The 23,371-nt window shown below is 43.8% G+C and overlaps 1 protein-coding gene across 1 annotated transcript in view; it reads right to left on the reverse strand.

The window, feature by feature from the left end:
* The window catches only part of FBXL17 (F-box and leucine rich repeat protein 17), a 2,179,700-nt gene that overhangs the window by 92,912 nt on the left and 2,063,417 nt on the right, over positions 1-23,371 (reverse strand). The window contains exon 8 of the mRNA XM_069625476.1: positions 7,126-7,268. Coding sequence (XP_069481577.1) covers positions 7,126-7,268 — 143 coding nt within the window. The remainder of the gene's footprint in view (positions 1-7,125; positions 7,269-23,371) is intronic.

A 23,371-nucleotide genomic window follows, 5' to 3' on the forward strand; every position in this document is an offset into this window, starting at 1 on the left:
CTGCTCAACCAAAGGACTTGTCTCGCTAATATACAAAGCCCTGATAGGGGAGATAGAGAACAGAATTGAACACTTGCGGAAGAGATGGGAGAACGACTTCAGCAATCCCCTGACGGACCACCTGTGGAGACACATGCGCAGACCAGCGCACAAAACCTCCATCTCGGCGCAATACAAGCTACACGGGATCAAATGACTGCATAGGTGGCATTACGACCCGAAGAAGCTATCCAAAATGTTTGATCGATCTAACCCTCAATGCTGGAGGGGATGTGGGTGCTAGGCCGATTATTGGCACATGTGGTGGTCTTGCCCCAAAATGCAGACATTCTGGAAAGAGGTCTTGACATGGATAAAAGATATCAAAGGAATCACCAGGATCACCAGGAATATAGACCCCAGATTGACGCTCTTTGGATTGGAAAAACAAGAGGGCCACTGGACACAAGTACCCCACATGTCCCACTTTCTCCTCTTGGCAGCTCTGGTCTGCTTTACGATGAGCTTGAAATACAATGACCTCCCAACAGAAGCCATCTGGGCCTGCAAAGCTAGAGACCTTTACGAGATGGAGAACATTACGGGTGCTATTCATGGCATCTCACCAAGTAGAGAAATGGAATGGGCCCCGTTCCTTCAAGCCTTCAATTGACCTCGAACAGGCTCAATGACACTATTTCAGATCCTGTTGAGAAGATCATAATAAGTTCGTTCTATCCTGCTAACAGTCCATTTGCTCAGGGGGCCTGGAGAAAGGGGAAGTTGGGGAAGGGGGGTGGAGCGGAGAGTTAAAAGTTAATGGGAAGATCTATGGTAGACATGTTGCAAAACGCCCAGAAATGGTGTATGGATGTTGAAAGCTTTAAAATGTAAGTCTTCAAAATGCCAAATAAAAATTATATTGGAAAAATAAAATAAAGACCAGGATTTGTTTTTAAATGTGACATTAAAGATCTTTGTAAATTCCTTCTTTAAAAAAGCCAGAAAAATGTATGCTGCCATTACATAGATCAGACATCGAACTATGCTATAGTGGGCATTTCAAAGGGGAATAAAATGTGTTATTTTGGGGACACATAGTAGCGGGTCAATCTCGCACTTCCTTGTGTACTTGGGGCGGGCTATTGCAGCAACGCGTAAACAACCAATGCATTCATGACAAAATGTAATATGGGACTTACCCACGCGACATGCTCGTCCTGTCATGCGACCGGCCTCACGTCATGGGCTATTCGGAAGCTGGATGAGGAACGCGTGCAGGAGGAGGCGGCCGTTGGAGCGAGTGAGAAGAAGGCTGAGCTTGGTGAGGCTCGATACAGACTTTACCTACTTTGACTGTCATCTCCTTTATCATTAAATACCTGGTTTATAACCAAAATGCCCCTGTGCCTATATTACGCAAAACAAAGTTACAAGCAGCAAATACCTTTACAAGTTGCTTCTTTAGCTCCAGATGTACGTGTGTGGTCTACACTGCTTGATCAAGCTAGCCATACTTTAACCGTTCAAAACACACACTGATCACTCCCCACTGCTGCTGACAATGCCACCCAATTCCTAAATATAGAAACGGCTCAGTGTTTTTCTTTCTTCCACTAACACTGCTCCTATGGCCAGGGCTCACAAGAACAGGGACAGAGGTACCCAAGAGAAAGCCTGGGGTAGAGGCTGTTTCCTCCGGTGACCCTCAAATTTCCTCCAGTGACCTTCAAATGGCGTCCATGGTCACTGAAATGGCGTCCTGGTCACTGGGTGTGTCTTCTTAGCTGCAGTTCAGTTACTTAGGTCTTAAAATATCCATGGACAAATAATGTGCCTTGGTCTGCAGACCTGGTCCAGGCACCATTGGTTGTGATGATGCATTTGGCAGGCTGCAGAGCTGTAAAGGCTGCAACGCCAGTCCTTTTTCTTGTAACTCCTCCTTTTCCTCATTGGAAAAAGTGCACTCTAGCTAGTGTTCCAGAATATACTCTGGAGGCATGTCGGGGCTCTGAAATGGAGGGACATATAGTCTGTGCATAAGGATTCCTTGCTTTGGGCTCCTCGAGCGGCCTGTATAGCCTCGGAGTTGAGCTTCCTTGAAATGTTGGCCCTGATGGATTTGGCACTTATTTTTGGAGGTTGTGTCAACGATGGACCCACCATTGACTAGGTTTTTGTTGTTGGAATAACCATTGACGAGGGGATCACAGGTCAAGATTTCAGTGCTGTGATAGTCAACAAGGCAGTGCTTGGCAGTGTTATCATCTTTATATTTTACTTCACCGACTGAAGTGTCATCAGGAATTTGCTTGTCGACTGTGTCATAAATAACTGGGTAGCCATTTGAGTGATGGACAGAATCACTGCCACTGATGGCTATTTAGACACAGCCTTCGTCGACGACTTCAAAGACTTGTGTGGTTTCTGGTCTGACAAGCACAAAGAAGTAGGCTTTCCAAGCAGTTACGGCTTATCTGTGCCCTTTGAGCCCGGGTGTAATCTTCCCTTCTCACCCTTTTATGGACAGAATCCTTTGTAGGAACTTGTTTTTTAAAAGAGGTAACCTTCTCTAGTAGTCTGTTAGGAAGTAGTGAACCAGAGCTCCTCACTGAATCGGAATAAAGAAGCAGTTATACCTTCATCCAGCCAAGCGACCAGTCTTCTATGCTTGTACTTTAAGGTCCTGTTGGAGAAAGACTGATAGATGAGCAGTTGTCCATGTCATGGTCAGAGTAGAGGCAGTAAAGGGCAGTCCTCGTGCTTGTCCTCCACATAGATCTTTTTTTACTTCCAGTTTCAGCAAGTTTTGAACAGGCTCTTATAACAGGGTTGGGATCCGTCATGGTAAATTGATAGGATAAAAAAACACCTGATCACAGTCCAACCCTGAGGGACCACCAGATGACGTGTGCCCCATTGCTCGCTCTGCCAAGGGAGTTCCTATTGAGTGTAATATTTCCAAAACCCTAAAACCAAAATATTAAAGAACATATCTGGAGCTTCAACATAAGTCTGGTCGATTTAGCTGGAGAGATTTTATTTAAAACGTCAATAAAAGTGAGAAATCTGGAAAGGACTGCAGACTCTGAATGTGAGGTAAAGAATCTGAAAATGATCCCCCTGGGGTCGAGAGTGCCTATTGGCCACAGAGCAAATGGCCCAAAAAGAGCCCGATGGAACACTAAAGTGAGACCAGTTGTACTGTTATTTACAATGGAAACTTCTTTATTATGCACGGAGGAATCCCTGCCGGATGGTGGGGAATAGTATCATCATGTGAACCTATGACAGATGACATTCTGGAGAACAAAGGTTTTAATAAAGTGTAAACAAGAAAACAAACGCCACTGTGCTCCTGGAAAGCCACTGTTTGGCAGAGTGTTCTGGGGCTTCTGTTATATTTGACCTTTGTTTCGTAAGGATGGTGACACTGCCTCTATAATTGTCTGCCTTATTTTGCACTTATTTAAATGGCAGTTGTTTACACATTGTTGCAACAGGGTGGCAAGTAAAATTGATCATTTAGAACACTATCATGGTCATCAGCACACTACGTCCCAAGATTTGGCATAATGCTGCAGTCCTTAATATCCAAATCTGCTGTCCCAGAGACTCACTGCCAGGGAGGTATATTTGGCATAGCAGGTAATCGAAAATACGTAGTGTAGTATTTAGGTAGAAGGCACGTGTTTCTGTCCAGCGGTCCCCTACCTGTGATCAACAGAATTTAAAGTTCATCCTGTGTTCATTTCCAAAGTTACGTATGGTTGGCCCAGCAGCCAATGCATTAGTTGCTTTATATTAGGCAATGGATCGCCTGCACTTGAAGCTGGGTGTTCTATATGTACTCAGGACGTGTTTGCCTAAGAAAGGAAGTGACTAGCAAGGCTTATGGCCAACAAGGGTCAAACAGCAAATCTATTTTCAATTTTTGCTTTTTTAAATGCACAGCACAATATGTCCACCAGAGACCATCAGTGTCCGTACCCACAGCCATTTAAGGCAACACCTTGGGCTTGGGTTAGGTCTTCAATGAAGTAGGTTTGCAGGTTCATCCAGTGGCAATGAATAAACCTGAGGAATGAATAATAAACCTGGGGAATAAATCTGGGGATTTACTCTGTTCGTTTGGATCTGTCCTGGTGGCGCAGGTGGTAGGGGAAACACAGAGGAAAAGATCTCATCACAGGCAGGCATTTTGTTTTACAGAGTGGTACTCCACCGACTCTGCATGGTGTTTCAAAATGGCTGTCACAGGATCGATCCTCTGAAACCGTTTGACAAGTGAGCAGAATGGCACAGCGCATTGTGCTCAATCAGGGCATACCCCAAGTCTACCAGAGAAAACAGGGGATGCCGGATAACTTGCTGGAACACCCAAGACAGTCAGGGGCGGGTTTACACAACCCAGGGGTCATAGGTCGTTTGCTGTGTGGCAATTAACATCCCAGTGGTGTGTTCACAGCATCAAGAAACGATTTAGTGAAGGGGGCACTGGTCACTGTGTGCGTTTAAAAATTCTCTCCATTTGACTTTAAATCCGAGATTGTGGAACAAGAAAGGTACCCTCTAGTCTGACAGTCACACTCCTCAATAGTACTCAAACAGCTCCAATCATTAGCCATTACTGGTACTTTATTATTCCATATGTTGCCTAAACGGGTGCCTTTGCAAATCATTGACATGTCTTTTACAAATGGTAGCTCTGAATGCCGAAACGAGGTTTGCGCTATCTGGCGTAAGATTTCATACGCTAGTTATTTCTTTGATGGATGTTCTGCTCCTTCTGGTTCAGCGGGCTCAGAGTTAGAAGCTTCGAGACTCTGGGATTATTTCTCCCATGCCTCACCACCGACTTGGAGCAGTGCGCAGCCACTTGACTGAAAACTAGGATACTCTGGACAAGCAGCTGCTTCCCTGTCCTCTCTCTACCTTCACCCGCGTCCATCTGAGGCGGCATGATGGCTCTCCACAGCCGCTCCTGCGTTTTGTTTTGCGAGTTTAAAACTAGTTTTAATTTCAACTTCTTGCTCCCACGTTCACATTGTTTTATGTATAACTAGAGGAGAGCGCATCATTTGGGGAATACGCACAAATGTGCTTCTGGTGCCGTTAGCTTTTGAAAATAAATTCGTGCTCAGTGAGTCTAAAGAGCACCGTCAAGGATAATGTGATGTGGGCGCCTACCTTTAAAGAAAAACTAGCATTGGAGGGAAGCTTGACCTAGATTATACTCAGGCGCAAATTTGCCGCAACTAAGTACATTTCTCTCTGATGAAGTTGGTTATGAACTAATGCCGTTTGGTTTTGTATTATTAAACATGTACTGATCATCATAGAAACGTGTGTTCAGAAGGCTACCCTGGCCGACTGTCTCCTCCCTGTTGGAGAAATGTTCCTTCTAAAATTTCACTTTTTCATAGTCTTGCGCAGTGTTCTCCTATCAGCCTTCTACACTCCAGGTGCCTCGCAAGCGACATCAAGACATTGCCATGTCCTGACCTGCTCATTCACCGTACCTTGTTTAACATCTTCATACAACCATTAGGAAATTGAAAAGGAGATGGCATTTTATCAGCTTGCAGAATAAGTGCAATTTGGGTTTCTTAATAACTATAATATTAAAATGTATGCATTTTCATCTAGCACATCATGCCGGATTCCACCCACTTGTAAAAAGTATTATTAGTGAACAATTCAATGACCATCAATGTATCGATCACGAAAGGATTGAGACCGCTGGTGGGAATTAAGCCTGTCCCCTGCAGGCTGATCACATATCTGAAGAGAGCGGTTCACTCACTGAGCTTTCTCGATGCAACAGCTACAGGAAGCCAAAAATGAAACCACCCCTCCCCCCCTGTATTCCGAAGCTGGCGGTCCCCAAGAGTAGAACTGAGTAAATGAATGAGTTTGTAAACTGCCTACATTGCCTCTTGTCCATCGTTCTGGGAGGTGGATATCGGATCAGACAGACAGTCTCTTATCAAGATAAAGTGGCATTAGTTCATCCTTCTAAGCTCCCAGCGTCATTATTTGCTGGTATAGCATGCGTGCCATGCTGTCTCATCAGTTACAGATTTATGATTCTCCCCAATAGTCCAAAAAGTCCATATTTCTCTGAATACAGGTCATCTTACAATCCTAGAATAGGATTCACATTCACTGTCCATTGCATAGACAGTTTGCATGCCGTACACAGGGCTGGCCTTAGGGCAGGGCAGGCCGGCGACCGCCCGTGGTGCCATTAGCCCCCACCACGCCACCTCGGAGGAGTCTTTCAAGGGCTTCCCCGAGCTAGAGTGGTTGGAGGAGGTGCGGCAGGGGCCTATTGTCATTAAATGCACCTGCGGCGGCGGAGCACATTTAACAATAGGGTGCTGATGCAAAAGCATCAGCACCCTATTGCGATGATTACCTCCCTGCTCCGATGCTGGAGCCAGACGGTTTTCATTAGAATAGGGCGCTCATGCATTAGCATGAGCGCCCTATTCCAGTGATTAACTCCCTGTTCAGGCGCCGGTTCAGGGAGTTAAAAACAAATGTATTTCTTAAACCGCCCGGGACGCTGTCGCTGCTAAGGCCGGCACTGGCTGTGCAACAATGTATTGAGAACTGTATCAACATTTGATTTCCAACTCTTTAACATTACTCTTCGACCTAGCACAATGACCTTTGCAAACGTGCCACGCACGTACCTATCCTAATTTTGTCAGTTTAAACATTTGAAAGTTCGAGTAGAGGAAGAAAATTAAGCATGCTAGTTCCCAGGCCGGAATTTGAATTCCTGTCAAAAGGCCGAGCTGTGTGCACAGCAGACATGTTTCAGTTAGTTTTAGTTTTCTTCCATATAGACAACAAGCAAAAAACTCTATAGCAAATGCATTTCCACAAGATCACCAAGGGTGCTCGTATCAGTGCTTAAACATCCTCAAGTCCTGCATGTTTCCGACTGCTCAATTATATTCCTTGGGAACAGCCCAAGAATCAGGAACTGTTTATGATAAAATGGCAGACAGTTTATGTCTACTGGGAGAGGGAGTACATGGCCCGTTCGCCTATTTACAAAAAAAGCACATTTATTAAAGGAATGCATGGTTCATTTTTAAATAGACGCAGCCAGATCCCAAGAGAGCCTCTTACCTTATCACATCTCATCAGCCCGAGATACTTCAGGGACTTGCTGGTTTCTGCTATCTGGGTGGCCCCTTGGTCGGTAATTTCTTTACACCAGCCAACGTCCACCGTCTCGATAGTGACGCTGTATCTTCCAATAGCTATTAAAGCTGGTAAACAATTTCAAAACAGAACATTAATACTTCAGGAAACGGTCTTCGAACGTCCTTTGGCTCATTCTTTGGCCGTCAGTAAGACAATAACATTCACAGCTGTGCTTTCTGTTGCCAGTGTGGTGGTGAGCTGTACTCTGGGAAATCTCCTGGTAGGTTATGAGTTTGGACAATGGATGCCGACTTTCGCATTTCAGACTGTCAAACAAATGGTGGGAGTTCCAGAATTATGGCAGGAAGAGCATAGCACCACAAGACAGGAGCTCAGTGAGGAAAGTTAATAATGACCAGGCATTGGTTAATGCACGGGCCCTCCAATAGCAGTTGTTTCCAGGGGAGTTTCCAGCATTGCAAGAGTGTGTGTGTGTTGGTTGGGAGAGGGGTGGGAGACAGCCACGAAAGAAAGGCCTGCTACTTTTCTCCCCAAATTCAGTGCACTCAATTCCATATGGTCTCATTAGCGCTCCTAAACCGCCCCCACCCAATCTACATTTTTGGTAACATTCGTGGCAGATGGCATTTTAACACAACAAAAAAGAAATCAAACTGCAGAATCATTACAGATACACAAAACTCATCTATTAGAGCTCTGTCCAGGTGCTCGGGGGCAAAATACATGCAAACCTCCTAATTTGCATATGGATTGCACCAACAGAAATTACGTCACAGAAAAGGACATTGGAAAGAGCATCAGCTGTCTTTGATACTTGGAGGCATCATGGAAGTGACTTTAGTATAAGTTACCATAAGCAAGCCAAGTGGCAAATAACTGTGTGAAAAATTGCACTATTATTATATATGGAGCAACTCTATAGTCATTAGGCTTTTTTAAATAACCGCATGATATATTAACATAAGCTATGAAATGAATCACTTACAGACCTGCAGATTAGACAGTGCGATTAAATGATTTGCCTAGAATCACACATGTTGGTTAAATGGTGAAACCGGGATGTGGACAGTTTAAGCAACTGAGCACATCTTCCCAGGTTTAGTTGATATAGATATGTATTAAGGGTTTGCTTTGCATGTCATGTGCTTAAATAATATTGATAGCAATGCCTTGGAAGCAAACCGTATTACATAATAAACCAGCCTTTCATAGTAAACTAACTATACACTAAATACATAGTCATAGAAATATGTTGATCAATAAGAGTACGGCTTAGTTTTATTCTCCCCATCCTGCATGCAAAGTCACAATAGCATCATTCAGATTAATGTCAGCCTAACAAATGCCCCTGGGCTTTTAAAGACAGTCATTATTTCATAAAGCATGCAGCATTATACAACCTTCTTACTTCTGATCACTCCCTCCCATTCCATTTCTAAAGGGACAAAAGTCTCTGCTAATAGTCCCCCCCACCAATGCCTAATGGCGCAGAATGAAAATGTTCTGTTGCCCAGAGCTCCTTGGGATATTGTCCTGGCAGCGGGACACCTCTCCCATTCAGAAAGGCTAAGGTGTCCTGCTGCCAGGACAAAGAGTTCTGAGCTGGGATTGCTCAGCACACATTGTCCTCCCAGCGGGACACCTTTCCCGTTTGACACCCTCATTGAAGTGCCAAAGGAAGAGGTATTCCACTGACAAATGTCCCGGTGAGGCTCTCAAAAGAACCTCGAGGGGGCAGCTCGCCACCCCTGCCCCCCTGCTCGGTACGCCACTAGTTGTTACCACAAAAGAAGGACAGCCCCTTCCATTGCTGGTTGGACGCTACTCCTTCTAAAGCTGTCAGAACTCCCAAAACTTGGCCAGTAAAAATAGCAATGGACGCTATTTGATCTATGTTCTACAGTCTCATCGCAGGAAAAAGGTTGCCAGGGAAATACTCTTCTAAAAATGTCTTAATAGAAATCCAGTTGTTAAAATACTTACTGACCTTAACAAGGATAGCAGCACCTTCTGTGTTCATGCCGCGCGTTTTATGGACAAAATATGCACTATAAGCTCAATGAATTTTAAATCTAACGAAAACAAAATTCTGCGCACAACCAGGCGATGTTCTTATGAAATACACATCTCTCGTTTTATTTACTGTTAACCATAATTGTGTAGTACCAGAACTATTCTACTGCGGACCAAACACCGGAGTCTAGAGCGAGGCTGACTAAGGGCATGGGTGAAGCTCAGGATGCCAACCCACCAACCTTCCCTTTCTAATCACTTGTAGCAAACACTGTTGACGTCAGATTTTCTGTAAGTGAACACTTCACGTTGCGGAGGGGCTTAAGACCTTTACAGAGAAACAAGGAGCATAGCAAAGTCTAATCACTTCACTTGCTAGCTTCATTTCTGAAACTAGATACGTAGTAATAGTTTTCAATGTTCTAAACAGGTAAAAAAAAATGAGCACATTATCTGTAAAATACTATTTTACGCCTGCTTATAGCAAAACTATAAAATCACATGGGCCGATTCACAAGTGATTTTTTTTGCTTTGAGTAACCACAGGTGAAAAAGGTTCCTGTTTAAATTTAAAAATAGGAAAAAAAGCTATATGCAGTTAAACTGATATGACCCAAGTGCTCTTGAATGCTAGGAAGCAGTGTTGTTCTTCCCAGAATATCTTTAAGGTGAACGCAACTCATACGTCAGCCAAAACCTTTTGCTTATATTTTACTACGTACATTTAGGACGACGATCGGCCAGTAAGAGGCTGCCACCCTTCTTAACCCACCGACGCAACCGTTACCCCTTCATCAGACCAGAGACCAACATTTCCAAGAGTGTCCAAAAGCCCTCTGCAGGACTTAAACATCACGAACTGGGTAAGATGCACACTCTCTGTAGAGTGGGGTAGAGACACTGCTTCCTGATCAGGAAAATAAGGGAGGATTACATTAAAACTGTACATTCCCGTGCGCCATTGATTTTCTAGGGAGTCGTGGTGATGATTAAAGAAGAATACAAACTCGGAAAACACTCGGTTATACCCTTCATGCCACTACGTAGGATTCCAGGGGAACTGGTAATACATGCAATTTGCCACCCTCTTGTTTCCTGCGGATATATAGATAAATCACTGTCAGCCTTGAGCCGGAGCTCCTCCAGTTCCGGAAACTCCTCAAGACCTTCCCCTTCTCTTCCTCTTTCTCTCTCCCGCTCCCCTGCTAGCCCCTCCCCTTTTCTCGCCTGCCTCACTCCTCCTCTCTTCCCTAACTCTGTTCAGCTTTTTCTGACTGGTCGCGTGGTTCAGCTCCAGAACCTTACAGGTCCAAGGCTCCCACACCAGTCTCTGCACTTGCCTCTGGGCCTCTGCACTATGTTCAGCACTACTGCACTTTCAGCATATGCTCCATGAGAGGGATTATCTTTCTGTACTTAACCCAGGGCCCTGCTGGACTGGGTGCTCTTGTTCCCTCCCCACCCCTCCCTCCGACTTCCATCTGTACACTTGCACGACCTGAATTTACTAGGCCTAGTAAGTTCTGTCCTGCCCCCCTTGTCTCTGCTCCCTAGTTTGGGTGCGCCTGTAACACTCATGCACTTGCACTAGGAGAAATGCTGCTAATCTCAATAAGCTAGTTACGTTTTTGTTAGATCATTCGGAAACTTCAAGGCCTAAGAATGACTACTGTATCCCCTTGCTCCCTTCCCGCTTTGAAGCACTTCACTTGTGTATAAGCGCTGTACAATTAAACAATTACAATTACATATTAACCATATTGGACCTCCCGGGAAGCTTTGAAATGTTACTTCACAATTCTTTGCTAGATATTTCAAACTTCTGGTCTTACCAATGCAACACCTTATCCAACATTTCCAGGGATAGCCTAGCAGGTTCGTTTGCACAGACATGCATGAAATGGCACATGTTCAGCCTGCTTTATCCTATGCTATGAAGAACAGTATGAAGTAGTTCGTCAACTGCTGCTGCTCCTCACATAACCTAACTGCCAATGTATTCTGTTTCATTATTTGTTTAATCTACGACCATGTTTTACCGCTCCTTTTCACTCAATGTTTGCCCTAAATATGCTCCGTTATAACTGTACATGAGTCTCTGCATATCTCCCTATATTGTACCACCGCGACCTACTACTGACATTACTGCACCGTTAAGCTGCATTGCCGCCTGCCATTATTAGTAATCACTTTGACTGCTCACCCACTGCTTTGCGTGATAATTGTATTTGCGTGCCGATAATATTGCATCACGAAAGCTGTTGCTACCCTCTGCTTATCTCAGCATACACATCTACCTCCACGCCTACTGCTAACGACTGCATTGTTTGCTACACGCTCCCTGGCTAACTTACCTTGAGTAGCCGGTGCGGCCCCTCTCAGCAACACGCCATTGCCAATCGCAATTGACCCACTGTGACTAGTGTGTGTCACCTACACTATTCCTTTTGAGTTATCTCCTCCTCCTTACAACTGCTCCCCCTCCACGCACATGCATCCTTTGCTTGTATTTTATCTATTACCGGACCACATTCCACATGCTTCTTGCTGGACCCTCCCTCATTCCACATGCTGCTTGCTGGAGCCTCCCTCCTCCAAACTCGTCCTAATTGACCTTTCTTTGTCTCCAACTTGCTGCACCCTGTAATTTAGCTCTCCTAGCACGCTACCCTATGTACTACTGCGTATCAGGCTACTAGCCGAATGCCTTCTTGGCTTACTACCCAGACACTCTTGTACAATCTGCGCTAGATTGCAGATCATTATGCATTGGCACTACCTCATGCTAAACACCTCCTGGCTACTTCCCCTTCTCACCTCCATTGCCTGCACCCTCCTCTACAGTCCTTCTAACCAGGATAGGCCTCTTGAGATATTCAAGCATACCATGCCTCACATAGTCAGCAACTTGAATCACATCCGCTCCTTAGGTCAGCGGGCACCCACCCCTGTCTTTGCCTCCCTGAGTCACAATTTCATCAACACTACGACAATGCATTCTCCATGTAATCCGTACTTGGACTCACCTGCACTGTGGTTGGAATCTTTTGCTACTAAACCAACACCTAATCAACCTTGCACCCTGCACCTAAGGAATTCTAGACTAGGCTCTAGATTCCTCTGCCCTACCTTTCAACCCTAGAGGCAATCCTTGTCATCACCGTCAGCTTCTGTACACAAAACTCCACCACCCACACAGCCTCTGAGGAACGCTATAACCTCACCTCCTAATGACATCCCCAAAGAAACTCTGATTAAAGGTGCCTTGATTAATGCCAGGTCACTCCCTGCACACGCCTTAGACATTGCTGATTTCATCACAACACAAGACCTTGACTTCATGGCCATAACAGAGACCTGGCTACATGCTGCCTCTGGGTCCTTATTAGCTCTCACCATTCCTTCCGGGTACACTATTATCAGATGTGACCGTAACACTAATCAATCAAAAGGCGCAGGTGTCGCCTTCATCCACAAAATCTCCATTGGCATCAGAAGCATTAGTAACCAACAAATCCCATCAGCAGAATTACTAATCGGTCAAACTCCCCATTTCACCCAATCAAACTGCTACCCTTTATCTAATATACCGTCCACCTCAACCCGTCTCCACCTTCTCAGATGACATGTCCATCATCGCCGAGAAAGCCAAAACTAAATCACAAGTCATCTTACTTGGCGACTTCAACCTTGCTTTCCAAGACCCTAATGACCCCTTAGCTCTTGATCTGGCCAACACCTTAACTGACCTGGGCTTCGTCCATCATATTACAGAACCTACCCATTCCAAAGGGAGAACCCTCGATTGGCTAGATGACTCCAACTGCTGCATCAGTCTACAGACCAACTTATCGTGCGCGTGTTCAGACCATCACACAATCACCTTTAACATTAAAGTCACAGACCAATGCCCCAAACACGACATTGCCCCCGCCATTCAGACTAGAAACAAAAGAGACATAACAAAGGAAAAGCTGCTCCCTCTTATCCTCCTGTTATTAAACAACGTTGCATCATCATGCACTGATACTACAGTATTAGTCGACATCTTCAACCAGTCCATGCTCAAAGCACTGAACACCATTGCCGCAATTAAGCTTAGGAGACCCAAACCCCGAGCTCACCTTAATTTGTGGTTCACCCCACACCTAAGAGAACTCCGCAAAGAAAAACGCACGGCTGAATCCTGCTGGAAAAGCCTTCCCTCTGACGCTAATAAAGACACCCTTATCATTGCGTCCCTTAACTACAAAGAAGCGATTTTCCAGTCTAAAAAAGACACTTACAACAATCGCATTATGGAAGCCAAATCTAACACCAAAGAGCTCTTCAAGATTCTCAAAGAACTTGAATCTCATGCAACTCCCCCTGACACCTGTAGTAAAAACAGTACATGGTGTACAAACATACAATCTGCTCTCCTTGGCAAAATCACCACACTCCAGGCCAAAATAAATGCTAAACAAACCTGTCTCCGGACCGACTACCAGCTACCCCCTCCTACTCCTACTCGCACCACCACCTCCACCTCTCCCACCTATAAGCCTTTCAGCTTCTCACCTCTTAGTACCATAGAGGTTGAAAACATCATTAACAAGCTCAAACCGTCAAACTGCCAAGGCGACCTGTGCCCTGCCCTTACTATCAAGGAAGCAGCACACAAATTAGCTCCTTTTATCACCACCCTCATCAATACATCTTTTAAAACAGGCATTGTCCCCGACAATTTAAAAGATGCGTGGGTCATCCCCTTGCTCAAAAAGCCCTCCCTCGACCCTAGTATACCTACCAACTACAGGCCCATTACTACGATTCTATTCCTGCTTATAAATTTGGATCGTGCTGCTTACCTTCAGATACAGGAGTACCTGGAATCTAAAACTTCTTGGTCTTAGGGAATCAAGCTTCCGGCCTAGGTGCGGAACGGAAACTACCCTCATCGATTTGAAAACACAAATTGAGGACCTGAAAGACAAAGGGAAACTGGCTCTGCTGCTCCTACTGGACCTATCTGCAGCCTTTGACCTGGTCAACCACGTATCCTCTGTCAACACCTCATTTCAGTGGCCAATTTTTCAGACTCTGCCACATCCTGGATTAGATCATTCCTTGATAACAGATCTATTTGGGTCTTCTCCCCTTCAGTGACCGCTGAGCCTTCACCAGGTCGTTGTGACGTCCCCCAGGGTTCCTGTGTGTCACCTACACTTTATAATGTGTTCACTAAACCTCCATCACTGGAGACCATATAGTGGACACTAAATTGTTGAATGATGTTTACCTGGTTATCCAGGTCTGGATGGCTCAACACGAGCTTTGTCTTAATGATGATAAAACAGAGCTCCTCATCCTTGGCTCTCACTATCATTTTAGCAAACTTGATCCTGCATTTAAGTCTTTTATCATCAACGCCAACACCATCAAGGTCTCCAATGACACCAAAACCCTTGGTATCTACCTTGACTCCACCTTGTCACTATCTAGACAAACTAACTCTGTTACATCTGCCTCGGCCTAGACGTGTACACTTATCACCGCATGCCGCCCCTTTCTCTCCACGGCTAACTGCATCATCTTAGCCAGAACACTTGTCATGTCCAAGATTGATTCTTGTAACGTTCTCTATCTGGGGACCAGCCAACGAAACCTAAACAAATTGCAGGTCACACACCATCAGGGCAGCCCTTAACATTCCAAGAAATAATCACATATCGAACAGCAGACACAACCTGGGCCCAGAGAATCTCACTGAAAACACTGACCCTCACTCATAAGTGTCTTTCTAACCAGGCTCCCACCTACCGTGCCACCCGATTTACACACCGCACCTCCAATCGCCCGCAAAGAACTGCCCAAGCCACTGTCTTGCTCTTCTTAGGTTTAAGCTGCAGAAAGCGGGTGGAAGCAGCTTCCCGGTGCTAGCTACCAAATTATGAAACTCACTGCCCACCACACTCAGGCTTGGTCCCTCTTTCTACTCCTTCAAATGTAAAACTAAACTGTGGCTATATGATTGCGACAACCCCACTAAGGTGTGGTCCTACCTTCTACTGAGGCCTCACCCTGGTTATTTCCTATCATAATTAAGCACACTTCTGTATATACCTGCTATTGTAAATTTGATTGTATATGACATGTATATACTTCTTACTGTAAATTGTATATTCCTCTTACTGTAAATTTGAATGTACATGACCTCATTTTCTGGCCTTGCCCAGTTACTATTTTTTTTCCTGCTCGTTTCATATCCTCCATTGTTGTTTATACTTGCAATGTTCATGCTTTATTTTGTATTTGCAATACATGTCCATGTAACCTAAGATATGCGCCCAGATGTCCCAGGGCCAGGCACACTATACAAATAAAGAAATACAAATACACAAATATGAAACATCTACAGAGAGCCTTAATGGTGCCCCAGATTGTTCTAGACTTAAAAGAAAAAAAGCATTCCTAAGTTAAAGCTGTACTTGACCTGTTCACTTGACTCTTGCGCAGCTCCGCCTCCCTGCCCATAAACATTATAGCTTGTGGGAATGGCCCATGTCGTTTTTGTTGCGCTCTGCGATATACTTGATTGTGAACGCTAGCAATCCAGGTGTGGCTAGCCACTGCTCATCTGCCCCATGGCCCGGGTGCTTGCCTGCATTTCCATATCAAGCGAGGAGGCAGAGTTGAACAGCGGCCTCTAAAGACCAGGCACACGCCATGAAGGAAAGCATCTTTGTATTTGTCCTTGGCAGTGGCGGCAGGAATTGAACAGGGGCGGAGGCTCCTGCACGTGCTTGCAGGACCTCATCGCTGATCTCTGCTCTTACTGGAAGTGCATTATGGATGTGGACTTTAGTTCTGGGAAGGAAGGTTGCGGATGCCCCCATGTTGGCATTCACTGTTAATGAGCCGGATTGTACTACTATACACGATATTAGGCCTTCATCCACCCTGACCTTTAAGTTAAATAAAACACTTTTGTTTGACTTTATAATCTGTTGTCTGTGTCTTGCTTCATGATGCCTTCACATAATCTAAAACCAATGAAGTGGCACTTTAAATGCGACAGCCCACTATGATGATCCTCAATGATCCTCATGATGTAGTTGTCATACTTCTCGAGACGGCGTGCTGACTGGGCGGCTTATATGCCAAACAAAATTCTAAAACAGAAAAACAGGTGAAATAAATAAAGGGAACACATTTACTGATTAAGCGAGGAAAACCTTTCTGAGCCAAAGATCATACGAGTGGTTGGATTCTCTACGAGTTTAGATATATTACACGGACGCTTAAATATTTATTAGAAATAAATGTGGTGTGCAGGGTTTACAGAAGTGTTTCCAAAAAGTTGCAAAGACAGCTGAAGTCCACACTCCGCATGCGAAAGTAGGTTCGAAGAATAAATATGCTGTACATTTTAGGCTGCCTCGGTTATATATGGCAATTAGTACTTACTCGTATATCATGCCATTTCTGTGACTTACAAAATATTATGTTGAAGGATTTACATTGTATTTTTATCGACTCTACTAATACATTGTGTAGCCCGCCCACGTCTGGTCTTAACTGCTTATGGGTAATGCTGCTATTTGGCTTGCCCTTAGCACTGGTTCCCCCAAAGGCAGCCCTTCATGCCGGGGGATTTTAATCATAGAGCACCTGTGTTTTAACATCTCACTTGGCGGCCAACTCTGGCTCCCCTGTTCCCCGCCCACCGTGGCCTGCGCTGCTCGACAGTCTGAGTATAGTTACTGCCTGATGGATTTGGCATCAAAGACCTGAGAAGCCGAGATCAAAGTTGCTTGGAGGCACCATGTCCTGTCCCTGTTCATGCTTGGAAGGCACTCGCTTTCTGATATAGAACAATGCAAAATATCCAGTTTCACAAGTCTGACAAAGATCAGTTGTGGGGGGAAATCGTTTTAGACTGTGTGCCCTCTGCTGTGCAGCTTCATAAATGTATTATGTTTACCCAATAAAGTTGTCTCCAGTCCACACTCAGAACAAATGAAATAAAATCAAGAAAGAAATGTGCTTGAGAAATAAAGAGCATGCAATAGTAAAATATATGTAGGAAAACAAAGTAAAGTCCTAGTATTGGCAATGCTCGCTGCTGTAATGCGCCGATTACTAGAAAGAACCTATTCCAGTGCAAAAACATGAACCAGAACCCATTTTCATGCTGCATAAATTGGACAACAAAATTATACACTGGCAAGGGTGTTCCAGGAAAAGGGAACGCTATGTCCATTGGAGGCAGATCAATTAGCATGAAATGCTGCCGCAAATGGAAATGAAATGAGCTCCAACTTGCCACTCAAGCACTTAATGATACACCTTGCCCGTCATTAAAGAGCACACATTTTAGAAATGAAAAAAATGTGCCTGGCTTTTAGGAATTCGCAGTGAACCGGAACACACGCAGGTTGCTACTTTTCCTATTTATTTTTTTTAGTTCACCTAATCGGCCCATTGCTGCATCCGATTATTGCTGGAACGCAGGCAGGGTACACGAGATCTGATACGATCTGATTCTAAGTTCAAATAAAACAGTTAGAGGAATAATACGCTGCTTTATGTAAACGTGCCGCCAACACTGTCGTATTGGCTAAACAGCCCTGGGACAGAAGCAACTCGAAGTGCACCCATCAAAATGGCTTCAACTGTCGCGCGGCCTAGATCGCACTCCAGCAACACAAGGATCGAAGAGGCTTCACAAAACCTTGGAAACTCAGTGACAGCTGCCAATCACCCCAACTACACCGTGCATATAGATGTACAGGCGGCTCAATGCCCATAACCCACTGCTCGGCATCAGAGAACGACTTCATAAACACATAATATGATCGAGTACCTGAACAATTTGCATACCATACATACTTATGAAAAAGAAACAGATTTTCCTTTACCCAATGCCATGCATTGCATCCATAATGGCAGACACATTTAAAGGAGGCACATCGAAATGTAAAATGTTAGAAGTCTGGTTTGGTTTCTGCATCCAACAGAAAATGAGGTTCTTTCTCCACAATTCGACGTAATTGTTTCCGTCTATTTATGCAAACTACAGCATTTTGTTACAAAGCAAGCCAAGCCTGTCACCAATACATGTTTAAAAACATATCATATGCAAGTTTCTAGCTAAATAGACCATGCTCCCTTCACTCACACACCCTCCACACACACACACACACACACACGTGTTTATGTGTATATATATATTCACAAAACAAAACTTTGTTAACGGGACGTTATGGTTCGAAGTAAAACCGGAAAACCCTTGAAATACGCCAGTTATGGTAAGATAAGCAACCATAACTCGCGCCACCACTCTGCACTGCTAAGACTAACACCCAGGACATCAAAGATCACATCAGAATCACTGATGACATCACATGTCTGGCTCCCCTTTTTTCCTTTACTGACATATCTAGGCCACATGGTTTTCTTCAGTAACAGGAATTAAAAATATAAAAAGGTACTATACCTGTAGACTTATCCTTCAAACATGTTCTTACAGTAATTCCCTTAGGGTCCAGTCAAATCATGTGATATATATGCATAGGGTAAGTAGCACCGTTGAAACAGAGCAATCATTTCTCTACATAAAGATAATCAGTTAGGTTATGAACACGTTCTGCTACTACCGCTGTTTTTTTCCTTACTTCAATTTTCGTGTATATACTCATATTTGTATGTGATGTTGTCTCTGTGTTTTGTCTATAATAATGCCATTATGTAGTAAGTGGTTTTTATTACCTACTTATCACATGTTTCACAGTACCCAAAACTCTAATAAGAAAACAGTTATCATTTCACTGCTCAACATGGCAAGCTTATGACTATTGCACCTCCATCATGTATGCTGCACACAATGCCTATGTTTCTACATGAGTACCTTAGTATACTGCATAGAACTTCATAATAGAATGCTACGTATATCAACGCATTGCTTAATGCACTAATTAGCACTTGATATTTATTCCAATGATCCTTGACACTTTTTGGTCAACATTATAATAAGAATACCTTCTACAGAGTTTGCATTCAAAGTAAATGTACATGTGATGTCATCAGTGATATTTCTGATGTCATCTTTGATGTCCTGGGTGTTAGTGTTAGCAGTGCACAGTGGTGGCGCGAGTTTTGGTTGCTTAGCTTATCATAACTGGTGAATTTCAAGGGTTTTTCGGTTTTACTTCGAACCATAACGTCCCTTTAACAACGTTTTTTTAACTGAATTTCACAGGTTTTTAGTAGGGCAACTTAACCATAACATCCCTTTAAGAAAGTTTTTTTACTGAATTTCATAGTTTTTTAGTAGCGCAACTTAATCATAACATCCCTTTAACAACGTTTATTTTGTTAAAGTTGATTGGTTTGTTGTAGTAGCACGTAACCATAATGTAAAGTAACATCCGACTTCATTGCACACCTTGCAGAGAATGCCACATGACCATATGCTGGTGCACAGCACAGTGACGTGTCCTAGAATCCGTACACACTTAACAATAAGATGTATGTCTTGTGGACAGTGTGGGACTACATTTTTTACTGATGTAGGAACTTCCACCTTCAACATCTCCCTTGCACAGCTCGAACACTTATTCGTAGTCAACCATTAACAATGTAGTACACAGTAGATACTATTAGTAAAAGTACTAGTTATGTGAAAACGACATGAGCCAAGGCCATCCCTCCTACCCAAGAAACAGCACCACTGCTGTAATGAAGGAGCATGAGAAACACTGCCCCTACCTTACAAATAACACACGCATAACATTTTCCCCCGTCCACCTACCCCCCCCCATATTACTGTTTGGTGCCTCTTTGCTCATTTCCATCCGCAACTTTCCTTCTTAGCTGTCCTTCCCCCCCAAAAAACCCATCTGTAAACAAAGTACATGTTCCTTTAAGAAACACCTTTCACAGTTGAAAAATATTAAGAAATAAATAAATAAAAAATCGCATGCACTCCATCTACTTTATATTTCTCAGTAAAGGACATAGACGCGATAACATTTGCCATTAACAATCTAGATTTGCAAAGCAGTAACGTGTGCTACTGAAAAAGAGGATTTCTTTTCCAAGATGGCCACCATAGAAAGGGAAGGCGGTTGTTCCATACATGGCCCCTCTTCGCTTTCCATGGCAGCCTGCAAAAAGGAAACGCTGTTAACATATTACCACCAGCATTTTTTTCCTCCCTTTCAAATGTATCGTAATGTCGGACAACTTTACCACAAAGCCAGTCCCAGGTGGACATGGCCACTGTAATCCTATCTTTTCTCCCTTCTGGTCATGGCCAGTAGCCACACTGTGCGGATCATGACCTTATACCATGACCTCGACATTCTGCCCACTCCCCATGGCTGCAGCCTATCCCTCAGTAAATAAACATATACTGCTACGTTTTTTAACTACATTAGGACACTTATGTAATACGAAAACACTCCCACATCTCCAACCCTAATGATATTGTACACTTTTTTGGATGACGTTCCTCTCCAGCATAGCTAAATGCGCCCATAAGCACCTACGTGCCGTGACGCAGAACCTGCAAATGAACACACAGCAACGTACAACGTAGCATGTTACATTTTGAAATAATAAACTGTTTTTTAGAGGAAAACATTGACAATTTTAGAATTTGTAAAGTACTTTCATTTCACAATAAACTGTCTGAGACCAACGGACTATTCCCATTTTCAATCAAATAGTGACTTTGTTTGTTCGGTCGTCATCGAAAATGTTAATCGTGAGGCACATGTTGATCTTTTTGCATACACAAAGTATTCGTTTTCGATAAAGCAACCGCTTTGGTCGCACAGTGATTTCCAAGACGTCGGCATGAACTTTGGCCTACACCACCATAAAAGATGTTATGTTACTCCTAATGGCCACTCCAGCGTATGGACAAATGGGGCCGGGCCGGTCGTCCCACAATACAGTGACAGTTAGGCAGCCGGTCATGAGTGCGTGCATCTGGCGTCCAAAGAACCCATCACTTGGCATCTGGAATCCATGGCAATCACAGTATGGCAGAATGGAGCTGTTCGGAAAACGTAACAGAAAATAAGTATCAATACCCAACCTTTACCAAACAATTCAAAAAAAGAAAAAAGAACGTGGAAACTGATACACAAATCGATGTGGTCATACATTACATTTTAAAGAAATAATAGCGTTGAACATGGGTGAACCTAATGATAGCCTACAAACAGCGAGAATCTGCACTCTCCATAAGTTTTTTAAAAAAATGACAACTACACAGAAAGATAGTACCTCAGTTACAATGCCAAAATTATTTTTCTGGTAATAAAAAATTAAAACTCGTTCCGGTGAAGAGTCGTCAAAAGTAAACTTACACAATATTTACCGTCTCCATTGTCTTCTTTAAACCCAGACAGCGATGTACTTGCAGCAAAGAATCTTCTTCAACTGATATTACATGTGTCTTACAAACGTTTTTAATACATAACCTTATCAAATGGTATTTTTTTTCCAAACTTTCACTCCCTGCATTCTGACTGAATTTTCCCTTTCGCTCAAGGTCAAAAAACAATTAACCCTTATGGGTTTAGTCGGATGCGTGGGCCTACTGAGCTCACAACCAAAAAAGCAAACCAAGTGACCTTCACTCAGAATGAAAATGCATTCTGACTTTGCAACAACATATCTGAATGCATGCATGAGAACTGCTACTCCCATACACTTGCAGAACCGCTGTTTCCATCAAACAGTGCAGGTGCCTGCCTCGGTTAAGAAATGCAATGGTGTGTTGTTTTATATGCGTTAGCTGCGATGTCCACGTAAACCAAAACACGAATGAAAGATGGCGGGCGCAGCAACAGAATCTGACGCACTTCACGCCGTTCAACATCCAATCAGTGAACGCGCCACATGTCCGCGAACATGACGCTACGGATTAGCCAATCGATATCTTGTCCGCGGAGCGAACAGGGAAGTGTGTCCGCAGAGCGGACATAGATATCACTAATTATTTCAGACATATTTTTTGGTCATTTTAAAGAAAACTACTGGACGGATTGGCACCAAATTTACAAAAGCACGCTTTCCGGACCAAGCTCCTGCCGCAAATTTGACAAAAATCCATCCAGCGGTTTGGGCTGTAGACATGCGCAAAGTTTTCCCCCCATTCAGTCTATGGGAAAAAAAGACATTTTGGAACCCCCCTATAACTTTTCCCCCCCTGGACCAAACATCACCAAAATTTGCAAACAAATTCACAGTGGCCCATACACTTTTGGTGTGGATTCGTCCAGGGCGAGCGGAGTTATAAGCCGCCCAAAAAGTGCTCTTCCTATGGAATATATATATATATATATGAGAGAGAGAGAGAGAGAGAGAGAGAGAGAGAGAGAGAGAGAGAGAGAGAGAGAGAATGAATACACAACAGGGACCCCCTGTATTAATAACAGTGTCATGTTTTTATATCCTGCTGCAGAGTGGATGCTGGTTCATCACACTGAACGTTTTACCAGTTGTATCTCATACCTGATCAATCAGTTCTGAAACTGGATTTGTGCAACAGCAACTTACGAAGAAGTTGTCAGCAGCTGCTTAAAACCTAAATGGATTAGGCCCTGCACTATTCATCAATCAATTTTAGGTCTGTTGCCAATTTGCCTATCACTGCTAAGAACATAGAGAAACGTGTACAGCAGCTACAGTCTTACCTTGACAGCGAGCTTTGTTTGTTACATCCACGCATTAGCAATTTCAAGCAGACCGTGCAACAATGTACCTGGATTTGGTGGACCAAGGAATAGGATTCTGCTGGTCCTGTGCACAACGGTCAACACTTTGCTGTCAATGGTAAACATAGCCATCAGCACCTGACACTGGTTTTGTTCCTTCCTGAATGAGGCACCCGATCCTCATCCGTTTCCCTAGTTTCCAGCTGTGTCCGGCAAGGATCCCCCTTTCTCTAGTACTTTTGAATGTTTTTCTTATCCCTGTTATTTCGGTGGTTAAATTCGAAGGCAGATCACCATGCAGTTGTTCACAGATCTACACTGAAGTCTCTGCATTGAAAGGAGTCCAACAATGCATCCTCACAGTTGGATCCTGGATGGATACCCAAAATCTGCGGTTCGAGGATGCAGGAAAAAAGACTGCATTGTTTTCAGGGGGCACAATCGCTGTTGTCCACAAGATCTGGTTATTTTACTCTTAG

Source organism: Ambystoma mexicanum, chromosome 6p (genome assembly GCF_040938575.1).
Source record: "Ambystoma mexicanum isolate Mex_15411 chromosome 6p, UKY_AmexF1_1, whole genome shotgun sequence".
Classification (NCBI taxonomy): Eukaryota; Metazoa; Chordata; class Amphibia; order Caudata; family Ambystomatidae; genus Ambystoma; species Ambystoma mexicanum.